General features: G+C 41.4%; 1 protein-coding gene across 5 annotated transcripts; it reads right to left on the bottom strand.

Moving 5' to 3' along the window:
- Positions 1-828: 828 nt before the first annotated feature.
- Positions 829-12,640, bottom strand: LOC119694354 (malate synthase, glyoxysomal). Of its 5 annotated transcripts, none has more exons than XM_048625345.1 (8): positions 12,509-12,640; positions 6,809-7,335; positions 6,273-6,531; positions 5,069-5,396; positions 3,684-3,852; positions 2,776-2,884; positions 2,160-2,414; positions 829-1,828 (listed from the first exon to the last, which is right to left on the bottom strand). In XM_048625345.1, exons 2-8 carry the CDS (start codon positions 7,057-7,059, stop codon positions 1,577-1,579), a joined length of 1,623 nt encoding a protein of 540 aa, XP_048481302.1. In that variant the 5' UTR covers positions 7,060-7,335; positions 12,509-12,640; the 3' UTR covers positions 829-1,576. The 5 variants fall into 5 exon arrangements, with proteins under 5 accessions (XP_048481302.1, XP_048481305.1, XP_048481303.1 ...); XM_048625348.1 differs by having other exon boundaries at positions 12,531-12,640; XM_048625346.1 differs by lacking the exon at positions 12,509-12,640 and adding an exon at positions 12,316-12,448.
- Between the last annotated feature and the right edge of the window lie 286 nt (positions 12,641-12,926).

Genomic DNA, 12,926 nt, shown 5'->3' with positions numbered 1-12,926 from the left:
AATCATCTTCATACTATTATTATTTGTTAAAATTTTCATTTTTTACTCTTTCGGTTACGGTAAGTAAATTAATTTCACTTCCAATGTCCACATCTTGTATACCTAATTACCTATTGTATATTATACTTATAACGAGAAAATATCACAACACGCTAAATCTATTTACAAGATGCGAACTTTGGCAGCACTGTCGACTATTTCCAGTCAGACTATTTCAATCATAGAAGAGACAATACCAAAATGGCTGCTGAATCAACCAATCAGACGGCTTTAGACACAATCGCTAGTGCCGCCACCTATCCTTGTTGTTTGATTATAAATGGAAGGTTTTCTGACAGCTCATTAAAAAAAGAACAACAATATAGCATAGATGGCGCTAGTAAGGCCCGGGTCTCCTATTTACGCCGTAGTTCGCGTCCAGCGTCACGCCGTAGGCCGCGTCACGATGCTCACTATAGAAATGTACTGATGCGGTCTCCCTCACACGCCGACGTTGGCGCGTAGACGCCGTAGGTAGGCCGTAGGACGTTGATCAAAACGTTTACGTCAAAGTCGGACGCCGCATATAGCATAAAATAGGAGACCCAGGCCTAAAACATTAATACTTCAGAGCGCAGCATTTTTTTTATTAGGCCGGGGTCTCCTATTTACGCCGAAGGGCGCGTCCAGCGTCACGCCGTAGGCCGCGTCACAATGCTCACTATAGAAATGTACTGATGCGGTCTCCCTCACACGCCGACGTTGGCGCGTAGATGTAGTGAGCATCGTGACGCGGCCTACGGCGGTGACACTTGACGCGACCTACGGAGTAAATAGGAGACCCCGGCCTTATTGCAGTCTGCAGTATGTAAGTTTTACTAGCGCCATGTATGATTTAGTTCTTAAACCGGTAACTTATAAGCGGTTAATGAGTTGTCATCAAATCTCGTATTGACTTTCTTTCTAAAAGACGCTAAATTAAGTAATGTTAGGAGTTTTTATGTATGTATATGTATGTTTTATATTTGTAATGTTATTTAATCTTAGCACTCTGCTTAAGCTGTGTTCACGTTTAAAACAATCGAATCTTTAAATATTTTTGAGATGATTACAATAAACAATTATTGATAAGAAATTATACTGTTTTTATTTGATTGGTACTTACTACTTCTCTATATTTGGCAGGCTTTAGTTTAAACACAAATATTTAAAAATATATTTATTTAAAAACAAAGTACAAGTCAGTTTATCTAAATGGCTTTATATCACAGAAATAGATACTTAACTATGTAAATAAATTTCCTTATTCAAGTCGACACACTCTGACCAAGTAATGACTATAAAAACTTTGGTATAAGTTTTGATATGATTAAGATAGACATTTGTATAGAATTTATGGTTAAAAGTTCAGTCATTTTGATTTAAAATATTTGTTAACAATTCAGATTAATAACGGTCTTAACAATAATAAAATTTCATGATAACTAGACTAGCAATATCAAAAATATAATGAATACGTAACTACCCTACACCCCCTATAAACTTATTACCCATAAAATTATACATCAAATAACATGCTCCAAAAACCCCACTTAACTTAAAGGTTACTCAAAAGAGCCTTATTATGCAGAGTCCTAAACTTGTGATTATCATTCAAGTAGCTAGTTATGAACTCTGGCGGGTCGCGAGCTAAAAACAACTCTATGCTCATATATTTAGCGGCGGTCAGTCGTTTGCGCTCCGCGTTGGATCTGCAAAGGTTTTTATGCGCGTGCGCAACAAAGTTGACCGCTTTCTTCTCGACGAGTTGCGCCGTCACCCGCAGCGTAGGATCGTCTTCGATTGGCGGCTGAAATAAATTGAGAGATTTTAGTGGTTTAATTTTAAAGTTGGGGTCTACCAACCCGCACTAGGCCAGCGTGGTGGACTAGACCTAAACCCTTCCTTCGACGGAAGGAGACCCGTGCCCCAGCAGTAGTGGGGAAGTGATGGGTCGGATGATGATTTTAAAACAAACTACATACTAGTTTATGGGGAGAAATCTGCAGATGTATTAAAGTGAAACTAAATAATGTTAAGGGGGGAAGTGAAATAAGGAATATGGCAAAATCGTCATTTTAAATTCGTTTCTTTATGGTGTGAAATGTGTTAGTATAGGTAGTAAGTAATCAAGTACTTACAGCAAACCGTATCCACTGCCACACTTGCCACCTCGATATCTCAGCGGTGGCCGAATCCTCCACGTTGCCACTGTAGAAAAAATGCCCCACCCCCGCCAGCCAGTGGTAAATAAACAGTATGGAAACAGCCACATTATGTCTCAGCCCCTGTAATGTGACTCCACCACTGGGTATAGTGAGCAAGTCGTCTGCAGTCACTGTTATGTCCAGTTGCCGATGCATTTGGTTCGGTGAACTGCTGTATTTCTTCCAGAGCTGTTTGGACAAAAATATTTGTGAGTTAGATAGACATCAAGGTTATAGAAACAAATGGTTAATTTATGTTTGTTTTTAATTAGCTTACTTTAAATCAATTTTGCGTTGCTAAATATAGTTTTCTTTCTATTCTATTCTGGGAGTGGATGAATTTCCTGTGGCTCTCTTGAGTGCAACCTTTGTACATATTATCTTACGGCAACAAGCATGTCTATTAAATTTCTTCTTCTTCTTCTTCCCTATACTCCTGACACCAGGCGCTTCCATCCTTCTCTGCTGGTTGCCAATAAGTTGACTCTGGCCACGACGACGACGTTATATTCAATTTGCCTAACTAAAACTATTTATAAATATTACTTACCTCATTGACATGTGGCACCACCCTGGAATCGTACACCATGAACCCGTCCACTCCTGTCTCTATTTCCTTGAACTTCGCGCTCAGGATCTTCGCTATCGTCTCCTTGGAACTGTGAACAAAAATGTATATATTTAGAATATAAATGCTAAAATAGTATTTAGTTGGATTATGTGTTGAAAAAGAAGTGTGCCTATTCATAGGTACATGCGTGTGTGCCACAGATTCCGGCACACACACTTTCCCGCATTGTGAGTGATAGATAACACATCTATCCCCCGGAGTGTGTTTTGTGTGTAATAGAGCACATTAATCCCCCTACACGTGTGCTGTGTATGTATGTCTGCGTGTGTGCGTGTGTATGTGTGTGTGTGTGTGTGTGACTGTGTGTCGTGTGTGAAAGATGACCCACCTGTCTCTCAGAGTGTGTTTGTGTGTGTAATAGATAACATATCTATCCCTCCGCCCGTGTAACCCTGTGTGTGTGTGTTGTGTAATAGATGACACAGCTGCTGTCCGCCAGCTTATGTCATCATCACGACTCGAACGAGCGAGGGGCACGGGTCTCCTTCCAATGAAAAAAGGGTTTTAGGCCTATAGGCCTAGTCCACCATGCTAGCCTAGTGCGGGTTGGTGGACCCTAACACAAGCAAGCCTGTGCTGAGAGAGTTATCGGGTAAAGTGGGCAATCCGACTGTCATATGTTTTTGAGCTGCCTGACGCCTCGACTAGGCTTAACGACTATTCATTCTTAATCGGCACAAAAGGTAAACAATCTTATTATATCTTTTTATATGTATGATTAATTTTGTAATTAACAATGTTTTGATTAAGACACACTAAGTTTTTTTTACCTTTTGTGTCAAGTTAGAATGAATGCAGTATACGCTTATCTATATATAATAACTTACCCGTCGGCCTGAGGGTCAGCAGGCAGCACCCCTGCCGCCATACCGCCAGTAGCCGCGGCGCCGCGCGCGTGGCTCGTAGCCACCACTAGCGAGGCGTAGCTGTGCAGGAAGTGACGTGACATGTTGACGTACTTGTTGCGGTCTGGCAGCAGGAACGAGGGGTGGGAGCCTGGAATAGTAGTTGTGGAATTTTGTTAGGGTTTGTGTTGAGAGAACATTTGCGTGTGCTTATTGGAATTTAGTACTCAATTAACATAACATATACTTACATATGCACTCATGATTGTAATTCCCGAAGGGGTAGTCAGAGGTGGCTCGCAAGGGAGCCACCCACTTTTCGCAGCACATTTGTACTCACGTGATAGGCTGCGAACCATATCGCCGTTTTGGAATAAGTACAATGCAATTAACATAAATATGCTAATAACTGTAATCCCCGAAGTGGTAGTCAGAGGTAACTACCGAGTGTTAACACGCTTTTTAGTACAATGCTCTTAGGGTACATAGGTAGTATCTAGATGTGTAGGGTATCCTCACGATGTTTACCCTTACCATAAGGGTACACATCGTACCAAAGATACAATATTTAAAGCGCAAAAAAGAATTATCAGATCAATGTGTGGTCTTAAAACGACAGACAGCTGTAAGCCGTACTTTAAAAAAAATGAAATATTAACTCTTACAAGTCTTTATATCTACGAAGTCGCGTTATTTGTAAAACAACAAATCCTAATCTCTTCATCAAAGCAGCAGATGTACATCACTCCAGTAGAATCCGTTCGATCCATAGGAATAGGATATGTATCCAAAGCTCAAAGACTGCTTTAATGAATAAAAGTGTTTTCTGCATGTCACCACTTATCTATAACAAAATACCGAACAGTATTAGAGATTTAGACCTAAAATTATTTAAATTATTGACTGATAAATGCTATTATACGATAACAGAATTTTTTGGAGATACTACAATATAGGTAACGAATGAGATTGACAATGGACTACTCGGTTACAAATTATTTACTTTATGACATTGACTTTTTCTAATTACCTACTTACAATCTATTTATTTACTCACCTTAGCTATTATTTAATACCTATTTAATTTAAATTTAATTATTGATTGATAATATTGTTAATTGGATACCTTCTTTTGTACATTTGCCTGTTATTATTAGTTTGCATGTATTAACTAGTGTGCTATATCACTAAATGTTCGTATGCTTAATAAGCAGTACATGGAATGTACCTACTACCAATTGTATAAGATCTTCATTTACCTGTGTACACGAATAAAGAGTTTGATTTGATTTGATTTGATTTGAAAGGGTCAATTAGAGCCCCCCATTTACTTATTACGTGAATACACAATTTCATTGATATCTTACCCAATTTAGCGATGATAGACGCACAGTAGTCCCAAATACCGCAGTTTAGTCCCAGAGAGTGGTCTTTCAGGGCATACAGAATCTCATCCATTTCAAACGCTGCTAAGATATTCTCTATCAAGACACAAGCTTTGATAGTGCCTTGTGGGATACTAAGTTCATTCTGAGCCCAGACAAATATGTCGTTCCATAACTTGGCTTCCGATGCGGCTTCTAACTTGGATAGGTAGAAGTAAGGGCCACTGCCCGCTTCATGCAGCTTCTTGCCATTGTGGAACATGAGTATTGCAAAGTCTACAAGAGGTCCGATTGCTTCCTTGCCGTCTATCTGGAATAAATTCAATACCTTACTATTATGAACGGTATTTACAACAGACTTTTAAACTATTTTACATATCTGGATTTAAACTACATACTACACTTCTTACAGAATGATTGTTATTTAAGATTTTACTATCATATTAAAAAAGACAACGCAATATTCTCTGACCAACAACCTTTTTCTGAGGTAATATTGCTTACTATAGTTCGGCAGACAGGAAAGTTAGAATCATTGTGCTGAATCTAAGATGCATTTTTGTAAGAAAGTATTATAACTAAGTACTAAGTTTACTTATTAATGTGATTGAATGCATAGGACCATCACCAAATCATGTTTGTACTAATTTCACATCAAAACACTATGATCATGATCAATACAAATGATGCATAACAGCAGCAGTAGAAAGATAAGTAACTTTGTGTTTGAACCTAATCTTATCTGCCAGTTCTTAACAACCTATGACATGCCCATTTAAATAGTGATAAGATACAATGATACACAATGTTTGATGGGTACAAAGGTTCCACCTTCATCATCATAACACATAATTTAATCAAATTTACATTAAGTATCCTTTATTTCATTTGCAAAGGCTCATCTTATAGTTTCTACAAAATACAAATATGGATTACTTACTGTAGCTTTGAAGCTGTATAACGGCCGTGCACAAAGCTAAACAACAATGCTGTAATATGTATATGTTATGTATATGAATAAAATCACCTTATTAACTCTGCCAGATGCCATTGCATGTGAAATGCACTACAACTCTGTAGTAACTTCTGACAGGGTTGGCCTTAGTGTATTTAACTATTTTCTTCACAAATATCTACCCAGTAAATTGTAAATTGAAATGCTAAATATTAACATCTGAACACTTACCAGTATGTTGTGCTCTATCATATTCCAAGCCCGAGGCCTCAGCATCAGTATTGGGCAAGTGGATATGCTCAATGGGGCTCCAACAAGCTTGCCGTCAACAACTAAGTTTACATTCTGATAGCCGAGGAGCTGGTTGCGCCACGTTGGGCAGTGGCCGTCATCAAAGTCTACCTGGACGCTTTGAATGTCACAGTTTAGGGCTGACACAAAGTGAGCAGTGTTCGACGGTGATACATCGCCAAGGTCTAGGTGACGGTTTCTGAAATTATTAATAAATGATTATGTATGCTGCAAACACACAACCCTAACCTTTATACAAGTACAGTAAAGGAGCCTCCAAGATAGCATTGCATATCATTGGAGATATAAAATAAAATAAGAAGAACCTTATGTTTAATAGTAGTCAACCATATCCAAGCTACTGTAATTTTCCACTAAAAAGTTTTGTTAGCTAGAGAATAATAATAATCAAAGGTTAGGCTAATAACACGTACAGGTGTAAGCACTACAAAAAAAGAAATGAAAAATAATCTTACTCAAGTCTCGGTGGTAAAGGGGCCACTTTCCAACTTTTATCAATCCTCTCTGCAGATTGTGAGAACACTAAAGAACCACTTCTTTGAAGCTCCACTTTCCTTCTCAGTCTGTTCTTGTACAATTGCTCGATGTCAGCTTCGAATCTTCTGTGGATTTTGGCCAGGAAACATAGCGCTTTGTCGGTATAAACAGACTTTTGAACTTCTTCTAACTTTGGTGGCGGCGATTGTAGAAGCAAAACACTAGCCATTATGTTAGCCTGGCACTGGCTGGCTGGACTATAAGTTGAAACAAGTTTTTATTGAGAGCCTCTGTTAAAACAAAAGATCTATTAATATTAAAATTACACTTGCTCGAGCAACAACTTGTATCGCGATTATCAAAAATATCAATCCATCTTTGGTTGTGGCACTATGCCGTGTGTGACTGACACAGCAAATTCCGCCAAATTCAATTGTAATAAGGAACACACATGTATATTATAACTGTCTTTACGGTAATTTAGATATATTTACAGGGTTAATACCTGGAACAAACAGACAAACACAATATATATACAGGACATCACAAATAGGGGTTAGTATAGTTTTAGTATATATAATGACAATATACAAATTTACAGTTTAATATTATTAGTCTTGAGAAATCTGTACAGAATGTTAGCAACTGGAGTATGTACAAGTGTTAGTAGATAATTAATATTTACAGGTTTAGGAATGGACGGGGGGAGGAAATCGTGGAGGGAGGTTTGAAGATTGGGACACTCAAAGAAAAGATGATCAACAGATCCTTCACTGGTACCGCAGTCACATACAGAACTATCACGCACCCGAATCCTAGCCAGGTGCACAGGGGTGCACGCATGACCCAGACGGAGCCTGCAAATAGTGGAGGTAGCAGGTTTATCAAGAAATCTTGCTTTAAAAAACCATGGCCTTTTGGGGATATGGGGTTGAATGTCGGAGTAAAACTTACCTTTGAGATTCCTGGAAGTGTCCCAGGACACTTTCCAGGATCTATCTAGCCTCGGACCTGCGAGCGAGGCAAGGTCATGAGCGAAGTTTTGGTAATGAGTATCCAGGCCCAAGCTAACGGCTTCCTTAGCGAAGGAATCTGCACACTCATTACCAATGATGCCACTGTGTCCGGGAATCCAGGCAATAGCTACCTCAATACCCTGAGTCACACAGCGATGAAGAGTTTCTCTAATTTTGAGAATTATTGGAAATTTTGATTTAGATTTAAATGGATAAGCGATGATAGCTTGTAAACAGCTGGCCGAATCTGATAAAATGATAGTTTTATTTAATTTGTGGGACTCAGTGTAGAGAAGAGCTTCTAAGATAGCTGTTGCCTCGCCCGTGAAGACCGAGGTTTCAGGAGGACACTTGAAACTCAACACAACCCTGTATCTGGGCAGCCATACAGCCAAACCCACGTTGCCATCTTCAGATAATTTAGAGGCATCGGTGTAGATGGGGAGCCAGTCCGGCCACTCAGTATTGAGTTTCTCATTTAGGGCTCTATCAGCCCCAGGGGAGTCCTTTCTGATGCCCAAATCCAGGGCTATGTTGGGTTGAAAAACTAGGGTGTCATAGGGGACTTCGAAAAGGGGGTTAGTTTTAAATTTCACAGTGGGATGAGGGAGGTTAGTGCAAAAAATGAATGTTTTAAGGAGGAAAGAAAGACCATGGTTTTCTTGGGAGTTACATAACCGCCTAAGGGTATCAAGCTTGGCCAATAAGGGGTGAGAGTCGGATTGCCAAATTTTGAAGAAGAAACGATCACACAAATACTGCCTCCGGAGTGAAAGAGGGGGATCAACGCACTCCACCTGCAGGGCATTGGTGGGAGAAGATCTCATCGCACCCGATATAATACGAAGACACTTGTACTGTATTTTGTCTAGTTTTTCCAATGCAGCCTTGTTACAGGGGTCCAGTACAAAGGAAGCATAATCGAAATGGCTTCGAACAATAGCATTGTACAAGAGTTTCTGTGAGTAGGGATGAGACCCCCACCATACGCCCGACAGAGATCTAAGGACGTTGACGCCCCTCTCGCACTTCTGAGCCACATAATTCATGTGATGGGTTCCCGATAATCGTGAATCTAAAATAACGCCTAAAAATTTCACTTTGTTGGCTACAGCAATTGTATCTTCTCCAACAACGAGATCGACATCAGGGATGTGGCGTTTTCTGGTGAATACAACTGCTGTGCATTTTGGGGGGGAGAGAGATAACCCATGACCATCCAGCCAATCCGTGAGGTACCTAAGCGCCAGGTTCAGCTGTACATTTGTCTCTTCTAACGAAGGAGATGCATAGTAGAGAGCCAGGTCGTCGGCGTACTGTAGAATGTCGCAAAAGCAGTCAACGGATTTATCAAGATCATAAGTATAAAGACTGTAAAGAAGGGGGCTTAAGACCGATCCCTGGGGAAGGCCATTCCATACAAATTTTGGGGAGTCCAAGGTCGAAGGGGATTTTATGTAGATAGATCTCTCCATGAATAGGCTGCAAACCAAACGGGTAAGCTTCACTGGAATGCTCAGCTGGCGCATTTTCTGCCTGAGCACAGGAAGAAGGACGTTATCGTAGGCAGACGCTATGTCAAGAAAGACACCCACAAGGTATTCTTTCCTCTTAAATGCGATGTGAATATCTGTAGTAAGAATTGCAAGACTGTCTAGGGTGCTCATACCTTTCCTAAAACCAAACTGGGTTTTGGCGAGGATTCCCCTGTTTTCAACTAACCATTCCAGCCTGCATTTAATCATGTGTTCCAAGATTTTCGACAAAGCAGAGGAGAGGGCGATTGGACGTCGGGAGTTAGGGTCACGGGGGTCTTTTCCGGCCTTCAATATGGGAACGACTATTTGTTTACTCCAAGAGCATGGAGTAACTCCATACTCAAGAAAGTAGTTTATCAGCTCCAAGTAGAAGCACTTGACCTTGAGGCTTGATTTTGAAAGGAAAGAGTATGGAATGCCATCAATACCTGGAGAAGAATCGGTTAAGCCAGATAAAGCAGATTGAAGTTCATCCATAGAGAATGGAGAATCCAACCTGTCTGAAGATGATAAGGGAGCTGGTGGAGGACGGAGAGCACTGGAGTGTGGGACATAAGGTGGAGCCAGTTTATCGCTGAACCCTTCTAGCCATAGAGAGGGATCGTTGCATAAGATATCTTCGACATTAAGGGAACCGCGATATCGCCGAATGTATCTCCACACCAGAGAGGAGGGAGACCTAGGAGAAAGATTTTCACAAAATCTGATCCAACCCTGTTTCTTTTTCTTTTTAAGAAGCCGTTTGGTTCGTGCGGCTATTCTTTTGTAACTTATGAAATTTTCCATGCTCATATTAGCTAGATAAACATCCTCTGCGTTTTTTCGATCTTCAATAGCCGAAGTGCAGTCAGAATCCCACCAAGGTGGTGAGACTCTTAGGCCCTTACGAGATTTTTTATTTTTAGCAGAGGATGTGAGAGCTTTTTCGAATAGTTCATAGTTACCAAGAAAGTTGTCACTGGAACAGGGTTGGATCAGATTAAGTTTATCTTCAACAGAGGTGATGAATGTGGACCAGTCATTCCTACCTATCATGTATCTTGGGAAGGCACATGAATCAGCAGGAACGCTAGTTCTGTTAGGTATAGTAATAGAAATTGGAAAATGATCACTCCCAAAAGTATTTGGAAGGACCCTCCAGAATATTGATGTTGAAAGAAGAGGAGAAGAAAAAGTGAGATCAACAGCACTTTTTGGGTTCTGACGTGGAAGGACTCGACGGGTAGGAGAGCCGTCATTTAAAATACAAACATCTAAGGTATCAAGCATGTCTAAGAGGGCGATTGCAAAAGCGTCAGTGTGATAAGAACCCCATGAGGTATGATGGGCGTTAAAGTCCCCCATGATCAGGAGAGGTTGGGGGAGGGAAGAAATGATGTTATAAAAAGATGGAAGCAGAGAGGGATGAGGATTAGGGAAATACACGGACACGAAAGTAATGTCTAAAGCCCTAAGAGCCACAACATTAAATTCCCGTCCGTGAGGGGGGGTAGGGATAGAGGAGAAGATAAGGGAACGCTTCACAAGTAAAGCGCACCCAGCAAACCCGTCATCCCTGTCATCCCGCAGACACGAGTAGCCCGGAACTCGGAAACGAGAACCTGGCGCTAGCCATGACTCCGAGATGGCAACGACAACGGGCTTGATATCGTCAATGAGAGTGAGTAATTCATGTGATTTATTTTTAAGGCTCTGAGCATTCCACTGGAGGACCCGGATCGGGTTCAGAGCCATTCTGGGTGAAGGATGTAAGTTCCTTGAGTTTTAGGGCAACGTGGGGCGGTATTGTGTCGCTGAATTTAGCCAGCAGACTAACAACTAAGGAAAGAAGATTGTCTAATAAGTTGTCATTAGGGGTGATAGAAGTGATAGAGTTGAGGGCACTTCCATTAGGAAGTGAGGAAAATGGGGAAGAGATAAGTGCCTGATGGGCAAGTCTGTCGTAACCAGGACTGAGGGGAGACCTAGGCCTACGCTGTGTGTATACAGTCTTTTTGTATGATTTGTTTGCAGGTGGGCCAATAGGTTGTGAAGCAGTAACTTCAGCGAATGATTTTCTGCTCTTAGGAAGTCGAGCATCGGCTTCAGCGAAAGAGATGCTGTCCTGCGACATAATGACTTTAATGGATTTCTGTCTGGCTTGCTCAGGACAATTTTTACTAGTGGAGGCATGACTTCCGGAACAGTAGATGCAAGTGGGAGGGTCGGCATCGCAAGTCTCACCCAAGTGTGGCTGGGCACACTTGTAGCAGCGAGGCTTGGACCGGCAACTAGCCTTCATATGGCCAAACCTGCAGCAAGCATGGCACTGAATTGTCGGGTAAGTATACCTTTCAATTTCTACCGCTGCGCGGTAGGAGAAAATTTTCTCTGGGAGAAGTTGACCTCTAAAGGTGATGACAATGGTCTGAGTGGGGACGTAGGAAGTATTTCCATTGTTAACTACTTTTCGGCTAATTCTCCGGGCTTTTAGGACAATACCACAGCCAGCCGGGAGGTCCAAGGAACCTACAAACTCATCCATGGAGAGATCAACTGGTACTCGCCTAGCAACACCCATCCGGGTGATGTGGTAGGTTGGAATTACAGCCTTAAATTTGTTTGTAGTCAGGGCAGGATGCTTGATAAATTCATTGGCTGCCTTCGCAGACCTAAATTCTACAGTGACCCTGTTGCGGCCTGTCATTTTGACACCATCCCTTGTGATGTCGGAAATTTTATTTTTGTACAAAAATTGACCGAACTTGATAGCCCTAAGCGGGGATGAAGCAGCTGGAGCTGTACTTCCCGACGAGCTTTCCTGGGTGACATGTACGATGAATGGGCCGGGGTCAGAGTCGTCGTACACCTTGGTGGCGTCGAGACTAGGGTGCGTGAATATGGTTTGGATGCTTGCGGATGCTAAGTCGGGGTCGACAATAACACGCTTACCTTTTGGTGTTGAACTTTGTTCATCATCCCTAGGGCGCTTTCGCGTCTCCTGGGAAGAGTCCGTAAGTATATCAGGTGAGGAAGACATCTGTTGATCATCTGGGGGATCAGGATCTGGGGGGCGATCCGAGTGGTGCTCCATTATATTGAAATGGAGCTAAAATACGAGTTTACGGACGAACACAACACTTACCACTAACCACCACCACACTTACAACAACAAACAAGTATTAACACTGTAAATTGGCACAGAAAAGGCTCGAAATCGCGCTGATAATTAGGACCACGTGGGTACCCTAGTTACGCTCGAAACGGAATCAAAAATATCAACTTCAACTTATTTTGTGGCAATCGGCCGGTTATGCCAACAATTTGTGCCAGTGTCGTGTTCTAGCTTAGCATGTAGAGAAAGGAGTTTAAATAATATAGATAAGATTCATGTAGAGTCGTTGCTTTGTAAGGGTATATGATATGTGGCGGACTCCTAGCCACTAGTTCAGACGAAGATCAACAGATGGCGCTCGGAACGCAATACAGAGAAGATGTATGGGAACTACGCAAATTACTATGAAAATCCTACATCGCGCATTCGAAGTTTCTCACCTACTCTG

Source organism: Plutella xylostella, chromosome 14, assembly GCF_932276165.1.
Source record: "Plutella xylostella chromosome 14, ilPluXylo3.1, whole genome shotgun sequence".
Lineage (NCBI taxonomy): Eukaryota > Metazoa > Arthropoda > Insecta > Lepidoptera > Plutellidae > Plutella > Plutella xylostella.
Note: the sequence above shows the minus strand (reverse complement) of the source record. Positions and strands in the feature narration are given on the sequence as shown.